Source organism: Cetorhinus maximus, chromosome 25 (assembly GCF_964194155.1).
Source record: "Cetorhinus maximus chromosome 25, sCetMax3.hap1.1, whole genome shotgun sequence".
Taxonomy (NCBI): domain Eukaryota; kingdom Metazoa; phylum Chordata; class Chondrichthyes; order Lamniformes; family Cetorhinidae; genus Cetorhinus; species Cetorhinus maximus.
Window position 1 is genome coordinate 12,151,215 of NC_135903.1, and position 22,837 is coordinate 12,174,051.

At 45.4% G+C, this 22,837-nt stretch overlaps 1 protein-coding gene across 9 annotated transcripts in view; it reads right to left on the reverse strand.

Annotated features, from left to right (window-relative positions):
- odad4 (outer dynein arm docking complex subunit 4) overlaps positions 1–22,837 on the reverse strand; it is a 90,150-nt gene that overhangs the window by 60,757 nt on the left and 6,556 nt on the right. For all 9 annotated transcript variants that reach the window (XM_078529486.1, XM_078529485.1, XM_078529484.1 and 6 more), the window contains exons 3-11: positions 18,157–18,310; positions 16,507–16,568; positions 15,786–15,954; positions 10,053–10,277; positions 9,536–9,743; positions 8,433–8,519; positions 4,752–4,948; positions 3,753–3,853; positions 948–1,047 (exon numbers count right to left, since the gene is read on the reverse strand). In XM_078529486.1, the coding sequence (XP_078385612.1) occupies positions 948–1,047; positions 3,753–3,853; positions 4,752–4,948; positions 8,433–8,519; positions 9,536–9,743; positions 10,053–10,277; positions 15,786–15,954; positions 16,507–16,568; positions 18,157–18,310 (1,303 nt within the window). The remainder of the gene's footprint in view (positions 1–947; positions 1,048–3,752; positions 3,854–4,751; positions 4,949–8,432; positions 8,520–9,535; positions 9,744–10,052; positions 10,278–15,785; positions 15,955–16,506; positions 16,569–18,156; positions 18,311–22,837) is intronic.

Sequence of the window (22,837 nt, forward strand, 5' to 3'; positions counted from 1 at the left end):
ACCCAAATTTTCAATTTTCCAATGGGTGAAGATGCCTGTTAGCAGCATTGATTCAGTAAAAATAGCCCAAAAATTAGTGCAATGAAAGACAAATAGAAGATGTGTTAATGAGGAACACTGAGTGATTAAAAATATCAAACTCCTATGATCATCATTGAAGATATACAATGCCAAGTTTGGTGACATCTGAATCTGTCTCTGGTAATCCTCAATTGTTATATCAACAGGTTTAGTTCCATTATGTCTTACATCATACCTACTCTCTACCAAGAAGAACCCAATTTTAACACACATCTGTTACCATTATCTTCACAATTGTCAATAAAAGCATCATGTGTCATTAAAATACCACACAGCGGAGCTGCAGTTCTGATGTCAGATTAAAGCACCATTGATGGAGACAGTGTAGGGGTAGCTTTACTCTATCTAACCCAATAGAATGCTTGACGTTGAAACACGCAAAATATTTTGCTCTTCATTCCTCAGCTTGATGAGCGCAAAATACAAGTTCATGAAGTAAAATATTAGTGAGCTGTTAACTGAAATATCAGTGTTTTTATCTCTGTAATTAATTCTCAGGTAAACAAGGATTTAGGAAATACCAATGAAATTAATGGGGGTGGAAACCTGTGGGGGACTATTTAATTGAGATGGAAGAGAAATAAATGAATTTGAAAGAACATAATAATTTTGTTATCTTCAATGTCCTAAATTGCTTCTCTACAATTACTATTAGCAAAGTGCAATTACTGTTACATGGCATGCAACTATGGTAATAAACAATTTCAATTGCTATCTCAAAACAGAGGACAAAATGAGAAAGAGAACAGACTTGGTATAACTGCCTCCTCTCAGTGGTGACAGGTACTGCATGCTAAATGAAGCTCCATAAGATGTGTGGTGTGTGTTTTCCAGTGTGCGCGACCAGGCTGAGCCTGGTGTCTTACGTTTCAGCCTGTGAGCTTTCTGTTTCTCTTGCAGCTCCTTAATCTCCTCTTGTTTCGCCTTCTCAGCCAGTTCTATCTGAGTTTTGCTGTCTTTCAGAGCCTGCAGTAAATCAATGCAGTGTTAATAAGACTTCTAGTATACAAATAAAAATGTGCCACAGCTCCTCGTATAGTTACATTAGAGGACACTGGCTAGAGATGCAGGAGCAAGTCCCAGGTTCTATCTCTAGTTTTGTTCTAGTTGGTTGACCACAAGCAGGGAAGTTTTTTCAGTGGTACAACTGGCCAGAGTGCCAGATGGCTGAGGCAAAGAGAGAGTATAAGAAGGGACTGGCAACTGATATAAAAGCTAATCCAAAAGTCTACTATAGGCATATAAATAGTAATAGGGTAACAAAAGGAGAGATGGGCCGATTAATAACCAAAAAGGGAATCTTTTCATGGAAGCAGAGTGCATGGCTGAGGTACTGAATAAGTACTTTACATCTGTCTTTACCAAGGAAAAAGATACTGCCCAAGTCATAGTGAAAGAAGAGGCAGTTGAGACTCTGGATGGGCTAAAAATGGATTAAAATGGAGGTATTAGAAAGGCTGGCTATACTTAAATTTGGACCAGACAAGATGTACCCACGGATACTGAAGGAACTGAGGGAGGAAACTGGGGAGGCACTGGCCATAATCTTCCCATCCTCCTTAGATAGGGGGTGGTGCCAGAGGACAGGAGAATGGTAAATGTTACACCTTGTTCAAAAAAAGGTGTAATGATAAACCCAGCAACTACAGGCCAGTCAGTTTAACATTGGAGGTGGGAAAGCTTTTTAGAAAAGGTAACCTGGGACAAAATTAACTGTCACTTGGGCAAATGTGGATTAATTAAGGAAAGTCAAAGACAAATTGTGTTTAACTAACTTGATTGTGTTTTTTGATAAAGGGTTGATGAGGATAATGCAATTGATGTGGTGTACATGGACTTCCAAAAAGTGTTTGATTAAGTGCCACAAAATAAGCTTGTCAGCAAAGTTAGAGCTCATGTATTAAAAGGGACAGTGACAGCATGAATATGAAGTTGGATGAGTAGTGGTGAACAGTTGTTTTTTGGTCTGTAGGAAAGTACACAATGGGGTTCCTCAGGAGCCAGTGCTGGGACCACTGCTTTTCCTGATCTATATTAATGATCTGGACTCGGATGTACAGGGCATAAATTCTAAAATTCTCAGATAATACAAAACTTGGATACATTGTGATCTGTGAGGAGGATAGTTATAGACGTCAAGCGGAACTAGGCAGGTTGGTGGAATGGACAAACATGGTTGATGAGATTTAACGCAGAGAAGTGTGAGGTGGTAGATTTTGGTAGGAAGAATGAAGAAAGTCAATATAAAATAAGGATACAAATCTAAAGGGGGTGCAGGAACGGAGAGAGCTGGAGGTATATGTGCACAAATCGTTGGCAGGGTAGTTTGAGAAAGTGATTAAAAAGGAATTTGGAATCCTGAGATTTATAAGTAAAAGCATAGATTACAAAAATAAAGAAGTTATGGATGAACTTTTACAAAATACTGGTTTAGCCACAATGGAATTGTGTGTCCAGTTTTGGTCACTGCACTTCAGACAAGATGTGAAGGCATTAGAGAGAATGCAGAAAGATTTATGAAAATAGCTATAGGAATGATTAACATATAAGTTACTTGGATAGATTGGAAAAGCTGGTCTGTTCTCCTTAGAGAAGAGAAGGTTGAGAGGAGATTTGATAAAGGCTTTCAAAGTCCTGAGGGATCTAGAGAGAGTAGATAGAGAGCTACTGTTTCCACGGCAGAAGGGTCAAGAACCAAAGGACACTGATATAAAGTGAATGGCAAAGGAGGCAACAATGACATGAGGGAAAACTTTTTTTATGCAGCGAGTGGTTAGGGTCTGGAATGCACTGCCTGAGAGTATAAGTATTGGCAGATTCAGTAGTGGCTTCAAAAGGGAATTGGATAAGCTCTGAGAAAAGATTTGCAGGGCTAGAGAGAAAGATAGTGAACAGGATAAGAACATAAGAAATAGAAGTAGAAGTGGACCATGCGGCCCCTCAAGGTCATGGCTGATCTTATATCCCAAATCCACCTTTCTGCACTATCCCCATATTTGTTTAATTTCTGCCATTACTTTATTTCCCATTATAATTTCTCCAGTCTCCCTTTGCCTGTAAGGGACCATCATTTAATTTTGCTAATCCCTTTTTTACATACCCAAAGAAACTTGTAAAATCTTTTTTATATCTCTTCCTAATATACTCTCATATTCTTTATCTCTATCAATTTCTTGGTCATCTTTAGTTGAATTCTAAAATACTCCCAATCCTCAGGCTTACTACTCTTTTTGGCAAGATTATATGGTTTTTCCTTTAATCTTACACTATTTTAAACTTCTCTTTTTAGCCACATTTGGACCACTTTTCTCATAGGATTTTTATTCTTTAAGGGGATGTATACTAGTTTAGTCCAGTGGGGTGTACAGTGGATACGAAGGGGGAGAGATTAAGTCAGTGCATTACCATGCCTGGATCATGTCTGGGAACATGGAGGCGGAATGGAACTGTGATGTAGTTTAAAGCTAGCAACACTTAAAAAGTTTCTATGAAACATGAAGGATGATGAATCCTACCCAGGATTATCTGGTGTCTGCCACTTTATACAGGAAGAGACCCTGGGTCCTTCCTGTTAGCGCTAAATCATCAGGGACCCATCAGCTTTCTTATTGTTGGAACCGCAGGAAAGTTGCAACAATACAATACCACAACAATAAAGCAAGATTACTCACATTTGAGATTGCCTCCTGTGCTGGCTCATCATTCAACATTCTGGCTTTGCTCAATGCCTGTTCAAAGAATGTAACTGCAGTCTGAAGTTTGTTTTGCTTAACTGGAGGAATAAAAAAGTGAAGGTTAAAGGTTGCAAAAGATGATGTGAGTTTTCTTTTTATTATTTTCTTTTTCCCACGTTGTGGTCCTGGGATGAAGCTCGTGTCCTCCCTGTTTCACTGTGAGTCAGAGCTACATCACCCAGTGCAACACTGCAGCTAAGCTCCTCGACATCTTGCAAGCCATTTTCCTCCATTATTCCCTTTTCCCTGTATGAAAGCTCCTGGTTTCAGCTCTCCCGGTATTGCACAGCCGAAAGCAGGAACCTACCAGGGCCTGATATTAATTCTATGTGTGGGATTTGAGTGGGTTATAAGGGAGGCTGTTCAAAGGGACACTGACTCCAACCAGCCATCACATTCAGTCATTCCAAGTAGTTTTTATTATACTCAACACAAATCTAAACAGTGAGCCAAAATGCGACCAAATGTACAAGTTAATCTTTGATCTGAATGTGAACAATTAACTCTTTAATGTTAAATTTCACACCAGAATCACTGTGGACTTCATCATACACTATTTGTTCCTCTAACAGATAAATAAAGCTCTGCCAGATCATTATAGGGTACCACAGGTAGTGACTGCCTCACATACATGTTCATTCTTCATGTGTGAACTTAGATGGTTCCGGTTAGCAGGGTATTCAAACCAGAAATCTAGGACCAAGCTCTCGCTGAGTATACTGCTCAGTATCAGCTTCTAAATTTGGGATTTGTGAATTCAGCACTCCAAATTTGTTTGGAGATGAAATTATTGCAATGGTGTGGCTCAGTTTTTTTCGAATCTTTGGAAAATGGCGATAAATGAAATTGGTAGCTGAAATTGGTCCAACGAGATGAATTTGGGAGGATTTGGAAGGAGTTTGATCTTGGGAAAGACCGCAGAATATTCCCTCTTACGTTCAGCTTGTGCCACAAGGACATTGGCATTCATTTTCCACTCTTCATCTCCTGTCTTTTGTGCCGATGCCAAGGCTTTTAAACCATAATCCCGAGCCTCTACATTGTTGCCGAGCTCCAGGTGACAGCGCCCAATTTCGTGGAAGAGCCAAGTACGCTCGAGGTGGGATTTAGTTAAAGGTTCCTTCTCTGACCAACTGTCAAAATCCAAAAAAAAGATGGAGTTTCCCAAAAGCAGGAATTCTTAAAAGCAACAATAAGAAAATTAAAACTTGATAAAATGAGCAAGAGCATGGCTCAGTTGGCAATAGTGCCTCCTGGTATGTCATAGAGTCATACAGACACTAACCAGCATGGCACTGACTCTGCTGTGGTAACCAGGCAGATACCATGGAACTTAGCTGCACAGCCATTCTCTGCTTCATTCCCCAAGGAAATACCTTGACCAAGCAGTGTCAACCTGCCTTGCTTGAATTGAAACATCTTGGCAGTTAACTGTCAGTAATCAATTGCATTCTCCATGGCAATGCCTCTACCAATCATAGTCCACTTGCCAACCAATCAGTACTCTCTTCTCATGCAGTATAAATTATTGTTTCCTTTACATTTGGTATTCTTGCAAATTGACCTGATGAGTGCAAGATGAAAAACTTTGACGTGTCTTTTTTCAGCAATACTCAAGTTCTGCACTACCAAACGACTATTTGTATTGTGTTTGTGTAGTTAAATTGATTAACCCATTGTGCCATAGTGGTAGTGTAAGGTTTTATGCAGTACTTAAACATATTGACTAGAAAATCTCAGGTCTGTGATCTATTAGCTGATCTCTGGTTGCTAGACAAGGTGCAATAATTAGCCTCAGCACCTTAGGCTAAGAAGAGGCAAAATCAGCCAGGATTAAACCATCCAACGACTCTGACAGAAAGCTTGTGTCTGTGAGGAACGTCAGATGAGGCACGGTAAGACTTAGTTGTGATGATTGATTAACCTGCAAACACACACCATTTAGTTTGACTAGTAGGGACAGTAGTAGGGAAAATATTAAATTTATTATAAACAATGTGATAACTGGACATTTGGAAAAGTGGGCAGAGTCAACATGGATTAATGAAAGGGAAATCACGTCTGACAAACTTGTTGCCGAGTTTTTTGACGATATTACTTGGAGCATTGATAAAGGAGAACCAGTGGATGTGGTGTATTTGGATTTTCATAAGGCTTTTGATAAGGTCCCACACAGGAGGTTAGTAAATAAAATTAGAGTGCACAGGATTGGGGGAAATATACTGGTATGGATTGAGAATTGGTTAAAAGGCAGAAAGCAGAGCATACGAATGAACAGATCATTCTCAGGGTGTTACTGCTGGGGTACCACAAGGATCAGTGCTAAGTCTACAGTTGTTCACAATCTATATAAATAATTTGTATGTGGGGATCAATTGTAATATTTTCAAATTTGCTGATGACACCAAACTGGTGGGAACGTAAGTTGTGAGGAGGATGCAAGGAGGCTTCAAGGGGACTTGGACAGGCTAAGTGAATGGGCAAGAACATGGCAGATGGAATATAATGTGAATAAATGTGAAATTATTCACTTTTGTAGAAAAAACAGAAAGGCAGATTATTTCTTAAATGGTGAGAGGTTGGGAAGTGCGGGTATCAAAAGGGACCTGGGTGCCCTTATTCACAAGTCGCTAAAAATTGGCATGTAGGCGCAACAAGCAATTAGGAAGGCAACTGGTATATTGGTCTTAATTGAAGGAGATTTGAGTACAAGAGTAAAGATATCTTGCTCCAATTGTATAATGCCTTGGTGAGATTGCATCTGGAGTATTGCGTACAGTTTTGGTCTCCTTATCTAAGGAGAGGGAGTGCAACAGAGGTTCACCAGATTAATCCCTGGGATGGTGGGATTGTTTTATGGGGAGAGATTGGGGAACTGGGTCTGTATTCTCTAGAGTTTCGAAGAATGAGGGGTGACCTCATTGAAACTTACAAAATTCTTACAGGGTGTGACAGGGTGGAAGTAGATAAGATGTTTCCCCTGGCTGGTGAGTCTAAAACCAGGGGACATAATCTCAGGATAAGGAGTAGGCCATTTAAGACTGAGATGAGGATCTTCACTCACAGGGTGGTGAATCTTTGGAATTCTCTACCCCAGAGGGCTGTGGAAGCTCAGTCATTGAGTATGTTCAAGACAAAAATTGATAGATTTCAGGAGACTAATGACATCGGGATCTGGAGATAGTGCGCGAAAGTGGTGTTGTGGTAGATGATCAGCCATGATCTAATTGAATGGTAGAGCAGGCTCGACGGGCTGAATGGCCCACTCCTGTTCCTATATTCCTCTGTTCCTAGGCTCAAGACAGAGAGAGAAAACTTGCGCCAGTTGGAGGATCGCTCCAGTGTCCCTTGACTGAGATCAGCTAACTAGGATAGACCAAAGGGTGAAGTTGGGACCTTGAGAATGGCTGTCGTCTATTTTGTTTAGTTGAAAAAGGAACAATGTGTGTACATGTTCTTTCTGTCTGCAAAGGACAGGGCTCTGTGAATGTAGCTTCTTGCACATGTAAGTGAGCCATACTGTGAGTCTGACTGATAATCTTAAATCGGTTGTCAGTGTAATTCTTAGCACACTCAAGATTGTTGAGCAAATGTTATCCAATTGCAGAACCACATCTCATGCTGGTCACTATGTTTGAGTTTTGCAAGCACGGGTTGGTTGGGTACGGTCAGTACTTTGCCTCTTGCGAACAGCCGAAGGGACGTGCTGTTTGATATGATCCTCCAGTCTTTGGGATGTACAGCCTACATACCTAGCATCACACTGGCACTGAAACTCATATACCACATTACTCTTTCGTGTGATAGGTAAAATGTCTCTATAGCTTGATGGCAGCATCCTGTTAGTGGCAAATACCAGTCATGTTGCTGCTGCATTGTAGCAGCGTGAAACAGCTAACTTCACCTGTTGCTCAAATTTTTGAGACAACTTACCCTTCCAGGGTACTCTGAGGTAAACTGGGCACTTTTTGGGACCAAAAGTGGCAGCCTTAGACCCATTCATGAGCTTGTACAATATACAGCAAGCAGTGATCTGATCAGGGTAGCCATTATCATGCAGAATGGTTTTGATGGGCCCTATTTCAGTATCAAGCATGCACAATAACCAAATGGTTCGGGCCCTATTTATGAGGTTGCCGATAAGGCTGATCTTATGCAGTATAAATTGTTGGTCCCTTTACATTTGGTATTCTTGCAAATTGTCCTGATGAGTGCAAGACAAAAAGCTTCAACAACATGTGCCTTTTTTCAGCAATAAACACAATTGCAAGAATCCAGTTCAGTTATTAAGCAAGGCCCTTTTGAGAAAATTGGAATCTCACAATTATAGGAATTTAGGAACATTCAGCCCCTATAGCCTGTTCCCTCATTCAATTAGATCATACCTGAACTAAATCTTACAGCGATGGTTTCTACTCTTCCACCTTCACCAGGATCAAACCTGTAATTAGGAAGTGTTGTACCAGGATTTTACTTTAACCTAGTGCAATATCCTGTTACTATACAAGTACCTTCAGAAATTGAAACAGGATGCACTGGCCTAGGGGGGAAAGTGCTTTATTCGTGGAGTTTCAGGTTAACCCCTGTCAACACCTCAGCTCCATGCATCATACTTACGCCTCCACAGCCTTTGCGAATTCGCCAATCCTTGCATACACCCTGCCAATGTTGTCCAGGGCTCTTGATTTTGCCTCTAAGTTGTCACTGTTCACAGTTTTTAAAAAAAAGTGATGAAAAATTATTCCTTTTTGATACCATTTTAAACTGTGCAGTATTAATAACAGCATTTATATAGTGTCTTTAACACAGTAAAACCTCTCAATGTACTTAATCGGTACATATTCAGACAAAATTTGACACTGAGTCACATGAGGAGATAATAGGAGAGGTGACCAGAAGTTTGGAAAAGCGGTAAGTCTTAAAAAGGAATTCCAGAGCTTGGAGCCCATGCAGCTGAAGGGATGGCCGCCAATGGTGGATATTAGGATGCTCAAGAGGCCAAAATTAGAGGAGTGCAGAGATCTTAGAGGGTTGTAGAGATAGGGAGGGGTAAGGCCATGGAGGGATCTGAAAACAAGCATGAACATTGCAGAAATGTTCTGCTTTTTTCCCTCTAAAAGAAGCCTTTTTTTCTGCTCTTATCTGCGGAAGGGTTTAGGCTCCATGGGCATCAGTTCCCCTCTGCCGCCTCCATCAGCTGGTCAATATTTTTGTGTGAGTCTAGACAGTGAGACCCACCTGACCTTTCCACTGATTACTTCTGAGCAGGGTTCACTATACGGTAATCAAGAGTAGTGGATTATACCCCACACCCACCATCCCTCAGTAAAGGTCCAACAGTAGCTGCCTAATCGCCATTCTGTCTAAGGAATTCACTAGCCCATGTGAGGGGCATTATCTCTATGCTGTGGGACACTGGAATTGTATTGTTACAGTGAGGACTGGTCCCACCCCCAGTGCTGGCTGGCATTTCAAAGTTGGTGTTAATTGTATATTAATTGGTGTTTCGTTGTATTCGGGTGGTGGGCTCACTTGTGCTCCTATACATAGACTGAAACTAGTTAGCTGGGTTAGGTGCTGCATGTTTGTAATGTGTGTCTGTAAATAAATCTTATAAGTGTATACAGACTACGCTCCAGTTCTATTCTTCACCACCTGGTTATCTGGATTGTAATAGTTGAGGAGCGTCCACATAGAAATAATTGATGGATTGTACTCACTACTTCTTTGCAATTTGCAGATCTTTATGATGACTTGCCAGAGCATCCTCAAATTCGCCTAGCTCAACCTGAGCGAGTCCGATGGTGTTATACAGATTCCCAAGGAATTCCGCCTTGTTGGGAACCTCTCTTTGTGACCATTCCTTCACGATTTGCATCAGCTCCATGGCCTTATTCTTACACTCCTCAGCATAGCCATCAGCCAACACTGAGCAAACAAGAAACAAGAACGAGAGTGAGTGAAAGCCAAGACACATCACTCTTTCACGCTAACCCCGGGCTGTATGTGTCCTGGGAGTGTTTGATGGGGACAGTGTAGAGGGAGCTTTACTCTGTACCTAACCCCGTGCTGTACTTGCCCTGGGAGTGATTAATGGGGGGTGAGATTATAAATGACACTAGTGCCTGTAGTGGGAGTTTCATTCTAATGAAAATTCATACTAGAAACAGCGCAATAGTTAGCTGGATATAACCCAATCTGTTTGATGATTGTTACTACTGTATCTGTTTCACATACACATGTCGATTTCCTCCATGTGTTCGAGGATGAAAGTAGTTTGTTCTGACTCTATTTGTTTTCTCTGGCTTTTCCAGCTTTGTGCCTTTATTCTCTGCTCTCGCTCTCGGGCAAAGATAGGTTTCTGCTGCCTCCAGAACTCAGTTCGTGTGTCAAGGAATGCAATTCCGCTCATTATCAGATCCTGGATGGTTCCTCCACTCTCCGTGCTCGTCTTCATCAGTTCTGTTTCCAGTGAGGGAAAGATGAATGTGAAATGCTCTGTAAACCTCGCAACATGGAAAAATGCATCAACGATTCTTACAGTGAACGTCCCAAACCCCACTCCCAAACTCCCTCTATTTCTTTCCAGAATGTTCTGACTGTCACTGGGGTAAAGGCTGTAGCGCCAATTGCCGTACAGTCCCTTCACCAGACTATCAATAGGTTGATCGACCATGACGGGCATCACTGTTAACACAAATACAGTTCTCACTCGACTTCTTTTTATTCATTCAAGGAATGTGGGCTTCGCTGGTTAGGCCAGCATTTATTGCCCATTCCTAATTGTCCCTGAGTAGTTGGTGGTGAGCAGCCTTCTTGAACTGCTTCAGTCCATGTGGTGTAGGTACACCCACAGTGTTGTTAGAGAAGGAGTTTCAGGATTTTGACCCAGCGATAGTGAAGGAACAGCGATATATTTCCAAGTCAGGATGGTGAGTGGCTTGGAGGGGAACTTCTAGGTGGTGGTGTTCCCATCTATCTGCTGGCCTTGTCCTGCTAGATGGTAGTGGTCATGGATTTGGAAGGTACTGTCTGAGGAGTCTTGATGAGTTCCTGCAGTGCATCTTGTAGATGGTACGCACTGCTGCTACTGTGCATTGGTGGTGGAGGGAGGGAATGTTTGTGGATGTCGTGCCAATCAAGTGGGCTGCTTTGTCCTGGATGGTGTCAAGCTTCTGTAGTGTTGTTGGAGCTGCACTCATCCAGACAAGTGGGGAGTATTCCATCACACTCCTGACCTGTGCTTTGTTGATTGTCGACAGACTTTGGGGAGTAAGGAGGCAAGTTACTCACAGGATTCCTAGCCTCCGACTTGCTCTTGTAGCCACAATATTTCTCTGGCTAGTCCAGGTTAATTTCTGGTCAATAGTAACCCCCAGGATGTTGATAGTGGGGGATTCAGTGATGGTAATGTCATTGAACATCAAGGGGCAATGGTTGAATTCTCTCTTGTTGGAGATGGTCATTTCCTGGCACTTGTGTGGTGTGAATGTTACTTGCCACATGTCAGCCCAAGCCATTGTCCAGGTCTTGCTGCATTTGGACATGGAATGCTTCAGTATCTGAGGAGTCGCGAATGGTGCTGAACATTGTGCAATCATCAGCGAACATCCTCACTTCTGACCTTATGATGGAAGGAAGGTCATTGATGAAGCAGCTGAAGATGGTTGGGCCTAGGACACTACCCTGAGGAACTCCTTCAGTGATGTCCTGGAACTGAGATGACTGATCTCTGACAACCATAAGCATCTTCCTTTGTCCTAGGTATGACTCAGACCAGCAGAGAGTTTTTCCCCTAATACCCAGTGACTCGAATTTTGCTAAGGCTCCCTGATGCCACACTTGGTCAAATGTGGCCTTAGTGTCTAGGGCAGTCACTCTCACCTTATCTCGGGAGTTCAGCTCTTTTGTCTATGTTTGAACCAAGGCTGTAATGAGGTCAGGAGCTGAGTGGCCCTGGCGTAACCCAAACTGAGCGTCAGCAAGCAGGTTATTGCTAAGCAAGTGCCACTTGATAGCACTGTTGATGACCCCTTCCATTACTTTACTGATGATCAAGAGTAGGCTGATGGGGCGGTAATTGGCCGGGTTGGATTTGACCTGCTTTTTGTGTACAGGACATACCTGGGCAATTTTCCACATAGCCAGATAGATGCCAGTGTTGTAGCTGGACTGGAACAGCTTGGCTAGGGGGTGCAGCAAGTTCTGGAGCACAAGTCTTCAGTATTATTGCCTGTCCAGCATCCAGTGCCTTCAGCCATTTCTTGATGTCATGTGGAATGAATCGAATTGGCTGAAGACTGGCATTTGTGATGCTGGGGACCTCTGGAGGAGGATATGATGAATCATCTACTCTGGCTGAATATTGTTGCAAATGCTTCAGCCTTATCTTATGCGCTGATGTGCTGGGCTCCCCTATCATTGAGGATGAGGATATTTGTGGAGCTTCCTTCTCCAGTGAGTTGTTTAAATGTCCACCACCATTCATAACTGGATGTGGCAGGACTGCAGGGCTTAGTTCTGATCCATTGGTTATGGAATTGCTTAGCTCTGTCTATCACTTGCGGCTTATGTTGTTTGGCACGCAAGTAGTTCTTTGTTGTAGCTTCACCAGGTTGACACCTCATTTTTAGGTATGCCTAGTGCTGTTCCTCACATGCTCTCCTGCACTCTTCATTGAACCAGTGTTGATTCCCTGGCTTGGTGGTAATGGTAGAGTGAGAGATATGCCAGGCCATGACTGGGGTTGAGTACAATTCTGCTGCTGCTGGTGGCCCATAGAACTTAATGTTTGTCCAGTCTTGAGTTGCTAGATCTGTTCAAAATCTGTCCCATTTAGAATGGAAGTAGTGCCAAACAACACGATGGAGGATGTTCTCATTGTGAAGATGGGACTTCATCTACACAAGGATTGTGTGGTGGTCACTCCTACCAATACTGTCATGGGCAGATGCATCTGCAGCAGGCAGGTTGGTGAGGATGAGGTCAAGTATGTTTTTCCCTCTTGTTGGTTCCCTCACCACCTGCTGCAGGCCCAGTCTAGCAGCTATGTCCTTTAGGACTCGGCCAGCTCGGTCAGTAGTGGTGCTACCGAGTCATTCTTGGTGATGGACGTTGAAGCTCCCCCACCCAGAGTACATTCTGCGCCCTTGCCACCCTCAGTGCTTCCTCCAGGTGGTGTTCAACATGGAGGAGCACTGATTCATCAGTTGAGGGAGGACGGTGCATGGTAATCATCAGGAGGCTTCCTTGCCCATGTTTGACCTGATGCCATGGAGACTTCATGGCATCCAGAGTCAATGTTGAGGATTCCCAGGGCAACTCCCCCCTGACTGTATACCACTGTGCAGTCACCTCTGCTGGGTCTGTCTTGCCGGTGGGACAGGACATACCCAGGGATGATGATGGTGGTGTCTGGGACATGATCTGTAAGATATGATTCCGTGAGGATGACTATGTCAGGTTGTTACTTGACTAGTCTGTGAGACAGCTCTCCCAATTTTGGCACTAGCCCCCAGATGTTAGTAAGGAGGACTTTGCAGGGTCGACAGGGCTGAGATTGCCATTGTCGTTTCCGGTGCCTAGGTCGATGCCGGGTGGTCTGTCCGGTTTCATTCCTTTTTTGTGACTTTATAGCGGTTTGTTACAACTGAGTGGTTTGCTAAGCCATTTCAGAGGGCATTTAAGAGTCAACCACATTGCTGTGGGTCTGGAGTCACATGTAGGCCAGACCAGTTATGGTCAGCAGATTTCCTCTCTGAAAGGACGTTAGTGAGCCACATGGGTTTTTACGGCACCATCCCAACACCTGCCATGGTGGGATTCAAACCCGGATCCCCCGAGCATTACCCTGAGCGCTGGATTACTAATCCAGTGACAATACCACTACACCAGCGCCTCTCCCCCCACCCCCACCCCCCGAACCCCTCCCCCGTTTCCAGCTTGAATCAATGCATAGAGATCAAAAGTTCAACTGATTTCCTTCACCAGCCCCCCAACTCTGCATCAACCCCAACCCCCCCCGTACCCCAACCCCCGTACCCCAACCCCCCCAGAACCCCACCCCCCACATCCCACACCCCCGTACCCCCCCACCCCCCACCCACCCCTTCCCCCCACCCCCCCCCCCCGTGCTGTAACTTTTCTATGGTTCTATGGATTGGAAGCCTGGGCAGCACTGGCAGAGCAAGAGGGGATTAGACTGCCCACACTCAGCTCTCCATCATCCCCTCTCCAAAAGCAGATAGACTGGGGGGGTGGGGGGGTGGGTGAACTGGTGGTTATGAATGGTCGTGGAGTACGGGGGTGCGGTTAAGGGGCTTCTTTAATTATTTTCCCAGTTTGTGTGGGGAAATATCTGACATCCTGTCACAGCCTCCCCAGGGTGACACAGCTACTGGAAACTTTAACACTGTAGTTTAGAGGAACCCATGAGCTGTCTAGCCAGCTCCCCGCAGAGCCCCTTAACTCTCAGCTCAAAAGTTTCCAATTGAAAATTTACTGGAATGAAAAATAATTTGTCGATTTGGAGGGCGCTGAGCTCCCTCTGCTGGAACAGTAACTGAACCATAGAACTGCAGAACAGTTACAGCACAGAGAGAGGCCGTTCAGCACATGCTCTGTTGCAAAATAGCACGGTTTGATCTTTTACATGCACCTTTTAACCTCGATTTAATTTCACACCCGCAACTCTGATAGTCGAGCCCACCTGTTGTGAAGCAGTTAAGAGAGGCGGCGAATAGTTTGGGGGAAAGTTCGGTTTTCGCTGCTGGAGAGAGAGAGAGAGTGGCGAGGGAGGGGATGTAGAGAGAGTTTCAAAGTGTGGGACCAAGAAGAGTCACCCAGCAAAAGGGAGGGATGAGGGAGGGGATGGGAGGCTGGTGGAGGGTGCAGAGGTAGGTTGGGAGTGAGGATAATCAATGCAGGGATCCAATGGCCATTCAGTAAGGACGAGATGAAGGGGGGAGAGACATTGGTAGGGGAAGGGGCTGTGCCGGAGATTGTGGACTGGAAGCTTTGCTGCAAATCATTCTAAGCTCAGATTTTATCCCGGGCTGTGTAAATGAATGGATTTAAGTCTCAGAAGTCGGGAGCACAACAACTGACCTCAGTTTTTTTAAAAAAAGAATCAGCCTGGGCTCCTGGTCCTGGTCACCATCCAGTGATTTCAGCTGGAAAACATGTGCGATTAAATGTCCGGTCAGGACAAAACTGGGCCGAGTTCTGCTGCCCTCCACACATTGTGAGCTGTTCGAGCTCAATTGCTCTTCAGACATTCAGTATCTCAGCCCACACTTGATGAATGACCCTCTCTGGGTCAACACTGGAGGGTGAGCTGCTGCTGGGAATCAGCACCACATACAGGGCGAGGAAAGGGAGACAATTAAAGAACAGGCAGCGAATTCAAACTGGAATTTTGCTCTCGGGACAAGGGAAGGGTCAGCTCAAACGGCCACTCCTGATAGTTATCCAGTGCCTCCTACCCCCACCACTGGAAAATGTGGAAGTCGAAGGTGAGGACAGGCTGGGGGGGCAGCTGGTTCTCCAGTCGAACCTTCAGTCTGGGCTCAGAAAGGGCAAATGGAACAAAGCGGGCGTTTGGAAAGGGAAAGAGAACATTGCAAACATAACCGTGGGGTCTGAATTCTGCCTTGCACAGGGAGTGAAAACCAGGAGATACCGAATCTGCACTTTAGTGGTGAAGAAACCAGGGTTTGGTGTAAATGCTGGGCACCCTGTCCACGTGCTGATCCTTCCACCGAAGAGGAGTTTCTGTCTTTTGAAGGGTTTCTGTTTGAATGGGGTTCAGGTGGTGAAACAGAATGATGGAGCTCTCTCTCTCTCTCTCTCTCCCCCACCTTTAAAACAGGCTGTTTCAGTGTTCTCACACTGCTTGGGCAGTCACAGGCATGAGTCTACTGAGCTGACAACCACACCGACAATTCACTTATACTGATAGTGGCTCCTTACCCTTGTCCAGGAGCAGTTTTTCCAGGTATTCCTTGTCTCCATACAATTCGCCCAGCAGCACTCGCACCGTTTTGTTGGTTTTCGGCTCGTCCTGCTCCGGTTTCATACTCTGCCGCTTCAGGTGTAATTTCTGCCGTCGCAGTTGGGATTTGGTCTTTGGCACCACTTTCTTCATGAGAGATAGAAAGTTTGATCAGCTCATTCTCACTGTCCTGGAGCGACAACAGAAACTAAAGAAGACACGAGTTCAGATCCCAGCACCTGCTTGAATTAGGGAATTCAATTCAGTGAATTACCTAAATCTGGAGTGAAAAGTTTGGATCCGGAATAAAACTATCGGATTGTCCTAAAAGTTCACCTGGTCCACTAATGTCCCAAATCCACAGGAATGCGGTTGACTGGTAACCGCCTCAAGAAATGGCCGAGCCAGACACTCATTTGCGTCAAAACTGCCACCAAAATCTATAAGCCACATGGACCGCATCGGTTCAAGGAGGCAGCTCATCATCACTTCATTCTTAAGGGCAACTAGGAAGCGCAATAAATGTTGGCCTGACTCTCACACCCAATAAATAAACAGGTTTCACCGTATCCCTCAGCCTCAAACCATGGCACCCACACCCCACCCACCCCCACCCCCGCCTCACCATCCACGGAAGGTTCATAAACCCTGTGAATTCCAGAACCAATCGAGGCGTTTGCCCCCGTTAAAACAGCTCACCTCCTCTCGTCTGTAAAAGAAGGACAGGTCCCCTTTCGTTTCCAGCTTCACTGAGGAAGGGCCTGTGTGATAATCAAATGAATCATTAAATGGGTGAGTGTTGGTGTTGGGAGTTGACAGCAGCTGTGGAGAAATGGACAGAGCTCTGAGCAAATCCCATTCCGTTTATTCAATTTTACTTATTTCCTGCTTCCCCCCACCCCCCCCCCACCACCCCCTGTTGAATGAAGTACAGGTCAATCAATTCGGAGTTTTTTTGTGTTACTTTGTTTTACTCCAGTGTATTGTACCTTGGTCCCAGTGTGAACGTTTTAAGAATGCACAGTCTGCTGCTCAGTCAGCCAGAACCTGATTCGGTCCCCAAACTGTAAACACCTTATTCCTGCCAATTATCTCCCCCCCTCTACAAAGCAGCAGGAGCTCTCTCCATTGCCCCTCACAGCCTCCATCTCACCACATCCCTCCTTGCTTTCAAAAACCAGTTAAAGCACCGGCTACAAGAGCAAAATACAGCAGTTGCTGGAATCCTGATATAAAAAAAAACAGAAAATGCTGAAACTCAGCAAGTTTCGGCAGCGTCTGTGAGAGGGTGACAGGGAGCGGTGGAAGCTGGGCAAAAAGCGGGGAGCCGCCTGAGGACAGCTCCCCATGTCGGCCTGCCGCCTAGAGGTGGCCTGGAGGCGGCCCAGGGTGTGGATCGGATGCCGGGGAGCTATTTGCATCATTAAAGCTCCTACTGGGGCCATTAAGTGGGGCTGCCAATATTTTAATATTTTGCTCGTGGTGGGGGTGTTGTCCTGTGTGGGGAGGCTTCCAGCTTCATGGGGGTGACCTCCACACGGCTTGGGAGGCATTGGTGACTGAAACTCCTCAAAGAGGGTGCCGCAGGCATGAAGGGCAGCCCTCAAAGCCCCAACAATCCCCTGAAGAGGTTTTCCCTCCAGTCGGTCAGGCCTTTTGCCCTTGGCCATCCTGAATTTACGATTTCTAACTACCTGTCCGAGGGCGCTCCCAATTCGAGGCACCCTCGAGGTCACCAACCTGCCTCGGCAGCACCTACCTCCGCCAGTGACACTGCTGAGGCTTCTGAATGGACTGGCAGCATCAGGAGTCTGCTCGCCTTCCTTAATTAGAGGGTGGACCCAGAGGCAACTAATTAGGAGGTAAAGCTACCAAACTGGTCCCGCTGTCAGTAGGTTTGGGCTCAGGCTCCCAATTGGTCCCAGGGTTCCCAAAGCTGAATGTAAAATTCAGCCCAATGTTTCAGGTCTGTGGCCTTTCATTAGAAGTGGCGTGATCGTATTGAAAGGTGGAGCAGGCTCAAGGAGTATGGTCTACCCCTGCTCCTATTTCTTATGTTATTCTGAATCCTGTTACTCTCTCCACAGATGCTGCCAGACCTGCTCTGTATTTCCAACATTTTTTGTTTCTGGTATAAAAATCCTTCTCTTCACCCAGGCCTCCGCCCACCCACAACATTGTCTATATTCCCTCCCTTTTCCCCCCACCTCGTTCGCGATCCACACTGTAGGTCTGAAGTCAGCAGCTCCAGGTGAGGCACAGTCCTGACACCAGAATCAGGCAGAAAAAGAGAGAGAGAGAGAGGGAGTGGAGGATCAGAGGCAATCCCGTCCACTAGCACACACTTACTTCCGACAGAGTTGTCAATAGCTTCCCGAGCCTTCTGAATTCCCAGACGGAAATTGTGGTCATCTGGACGGAGATTATGTCCTCGATGATAGAACATTAAAGCGAGTTCAAACTCACCCTTAGCATACAGGGTTTCAGCCTTTCGATAAAGACCCTAACAAGGCAACAAAATATTAAAAGACCCTTTATTGTTTTTAAAATGTGCACATTAATTTTAATAAACATCGGACTGCTTCGTAGGACCCTTATAATCTGGGGAACCTTTAATTATTAAATGATTACTAGCTTTAAATTTACATTGCCGGTATCCAGCACAATGCACCGATATTATGCACCTCTGGGGCAATTCCAGGCCTGCGGAGGCGATAGGATTGTGGTATTGTCGCTGAACTAGTAATCCTGAGACCCAAGCTCGGGTTCGAGTCCCGCCACGGTAGGTGGTAGAACTTGAATCTGGAATTAAAAGTATAAACATGAAACCATTGTTGTAAAAAAAAAAATCTGGTTCACTGATGCCCTTTAGGGAAGGAAATCTGACATACTTACTTGGTCTGGCCTACATGTAACTCCAGAACCCACAGCAATGTGGTTGACTCTGAAATAGCCTCTGAAGCAAGACACTCAGTTCTGTAACCAGACAGACCACCTGGCATCAACCTAGGCACCGGAAATGACAACGGCACACCCACCAACAGGATAGGCCCAGCAGAGATGGCGACGCAGTGGTATACAGTCAGGAGGGAGTTGCCCTGGGAGCCCTCAACATCGACTCTGGGCCCCATGAAGTCTTATGGCATCAGGTCAAACATGGGCAAGGAAACATCCTGCTGATTACCACATACTGCCCTCCCTCAGCTGATGAATCAGTGCTCCTCCATGTTGAACACCACTTGGAGGAAACACTGAGGGTGGCAAGGGTACAGAATATACTCTGAGTGGGGGACTTCAATATCCATCAGAGTGGCTCGGTAGCACCACTACTGACTGAACTGGCTGAGTCCTAAAGGACATAGCTGCTAGACTGGATCTGCGACAGGTGGTGAGGGAACCAACAAGAGGGAAAAATATACTTGGCCTCATCCTCACCAACCTGCTTGCTGCAAATGCATTGGTATCCATGACAGTATCGATAGGAGTGACCACCGCACAGTCATTGTGGAGACGAAATCCCATCTTCACATTGAAGATCCCCTCTATTGTGTTGTGTGGCACTACCACCATGCTAAATGGAGTAGATTTCAAACAGATCTAGCAACTCAAGACTGGGCATCGATGAGGTGCTGTGGGCCAATAGCAGCAGCAGAATTGTACACGAACACAACCTGTAACCTCCCGGCCCAGCATATTCCCCACTTGACCATTACCATCAAGCCAGGAGATCAATTCTGGTTCAATGAAGAGTGTAGGAGGGCATGCCTGGAGCAGCACCAGGCACATCTAAAAATGGGACGTCAACCTGGTGAAACAATAACACAGGACTACTTGCATGCCAAACAGCATGAGCAGCAAGTGATACACAGAGCTAAGTGATCCCACAACCAACGGATCAGATCTAAACTCTGCAGTCCTGCCACATGCAATCATGAATGGTGGTGGACAATTAAATAACTCACTGGAGGAGGAGGCTCCACTAATAGCCCCATCCTCAAGATGGAGGAGCCCAGCACATCAGTGCAAAAGATAAGGCTGAAGCATTTGGTACAATCTTCAGCCAGAAGTGCCGAGTGGATGATGCATCTCGGCCTCCTCCGGAGGTCCCCAGCATCACAGATGCCAGTCTTCAGCCAATTCAATTCACTCCATGTGACCTCAAGAAACGGCTGAAGGCACTGGATACTACAAATGCTATAGGCTCTGACAATATTCCGGCAATAGTATTGAAGACTTGTGCTCCAAAACTTGCCAAACTGTTCCCAGTACAGTTACAACATTGGCATACACCCAGCTATGTGGAAATTTGCCCAGGCATGTCCTGTGCACAAAAGCAGGATAAATCCAACCTGGCCAATTACTGCCCATTAGTCTACACTTGATCATCAGTAAAGTAATGGAAGGGTTCATCAACAGTGCTATCAAGCGGCACTTACTTAGCAATAACCTGCTCACTGATGCCCAATTTGGGTTCTGCCAGGGCCACTCAGCTTCTGACCTCATTATAGCCTTGTAATGTAAACATGTAGAAACATGTCCTTGTAAAAATGGACAAAAGAGCTGAACTCCCGAGGTGAGGTGAGTGACTGTCCTTGACATCAAGGCTGCATGTGGGAGGTGATGGTGGAGTGATATTGTCACTAGATTAATAATCCAGAGACACCTGGGTCCAAATCCTGCCATGGCAGGAGGTGGAATTTGAGTTCAATAAAAATCTGGAAATAAAAGTCTAATGATGACCACGAACAATTGTCAGTTCTGGTTCACTAATGTCCTTCCTTCCTTTAAGGAAGGATATCTGTCATCCTTACCTGGCCTGGCCTCCATGTGACTCCAAACCCACAGCAATGTGATGTAGTTGACTCTTAACTGCCCTCTGAGAGCAATTAGGGATAGGCAATAAATGCTGGCTTAGCCATGAATAAATAAAAAAAAATTTGAATGAGGGAGGCATCAAGGAGCCCTAGTAAAACTGGAGTCAGTGGGAATCAGGCGAAATCTCTCCACTGGTTGGAGTCATACCTAGCACAAAGGAATATGGTTGTGGTTGTTGGAGGTCAGTCATCTCAGCTCCAGGACATGGAGACATGGTGTACAGCACAGAAAAAGGCCCTTCGGTCCGTTGAGACTGCACTAAGCAAGTACCTAACTATTCTAATCCCATTTTCCAGCACTAGACCCATAGTGTTATGAGGGTTTCTGCCTCTACCACGCTTTCAGGCAGTGAGTTCCAGATTCCCACCACCCTCTGGGTGAAAAAAATTCTTCCTCACATCCCCTCTAAACCTCCTGCCCCTTACCTTAAATCTATGCCCCCTGGTTATTGATCCTGCCACCAAGGGGAAAAGTTCCTTCCTGTCTACTCTATCTATGCCCCTCATAATTTTATACACCTCAATCATGTCCCCCCTCAATCTCCTCTGCTCCAGGGAAAATAACCCCAGTCTATCCAATCTCTCCTCATAACTAAAACTCTCCAGCCCAGGCAACATCCTGGTAAATCTCCTCTGCACTCTCTCTAGTGCAATCACATCCTTCCTAGAATGTGGATTCCAGAACTGCACGCAATACTCTAGCTGTGGCCTAACCAGCATTTTATACAGTTCCAGCATAAGCTCCCTGCTCTTATATTCTATGTCTCGGCTAATAAAGGAAAGTATTCCATATGCCTTCTTAATCATCTTATCTACCTGTCCCGCTACCTTAAGGGACCAGTGGACATGCACACCAAGGTCCCTCTGATCGTCATCACTGCAGGAGTTCCTCAGGGTAGTGTCCTAGAGCCAACCATCTTCAGCTGCTTCATCAATGACCTTCCTTCCATCATAACGTCAGAAGTGGGGATGTGCAATCATCAGTGTTCAGCACCATTTGTGACTCCTCAGATATTGAAGCAGTCCATGTCCAAATGCAGCAAAATCTGGACAATATCCAGGCTAACAAGGGGCAAGTAACATTCGCACCACACAAATGTCAGGAAATGACCATCTCCAACAAGAGAGAATCTAACCATCACCCCTAGATGTTCAATGGCATTACCATCACTGAATCCCCCACTATCAACATCCTGGGGTTACCATTAACCAGAAAGTTAACTGGACTAGCCATATAAATACTGTGGATACAAGAGCAGGCCAGAGGTTAGGAATTCTGCGAAAAGTAACTCACCTCCTGGTTCCCCAAAGCCTACCCACTATCACCAAGGTATAAGTGAGGAGGGTGATGGAATACTCCCCACTTGCCTGGATGAGTGCAGCTCCCACAACACCCAAATAGCTTGACAACATCCAGGACAAAGCAGCCCACATGATTGGCACCACATCCACAAACATTCACTCCCTCCAACACCCACACACAGGAGCAGCAGTGCACTGCAGGAATTCACTAAGGCTCCTTAGACAGCACCTTCCAAACCCATGACCACTACCATCTAGAAGGACAAAGGAGGCAGACACATGGGAACATCACCACCTCGAAGTTCCCCTCCAAGCCAGTCACCATCCTGACTTGGAAATATATCACCGTTCCTTCACTGTTGCTGGGTCAAAATCCTGGAACTCCCTTCCTAACAGTGCTGTGTGTGTACCTACACCACATGGACTGCAGTGGTTCAAGAAGGCAGCTCACCACCACCTTCTCAAGGGCAACTAGGGATGGGCAATAAATGCTGACCCAACCAGCGAAGCCCACATCCCGTGAATGAATAATACAACCCCCCAACTTCACCAAAGAGATGTCAACTTTAAGTGCACCCTCACTTAGCCCGAGCTTATCCATACAAATACCTGAGCCATCCCTGTTATATTACCTGGTCTGAGCTGTGTTAGGTGGTTTGAGTTGGGACAGCAGTACTGATGGCTCATGGCCTTGGTGGGGAAATCAACCAGGGTTCCTGCTTCCAAATTCTCTCCATTGCTGAAAATTGCAAGTATTTGGGCACCGGACAAGGATCAGTTGGAATTTGATTGTGATGCCCCTCAAAGTCAAATAGTATTAGCATTCATCTAAGCCAATTGAGAAAAACAGTCAC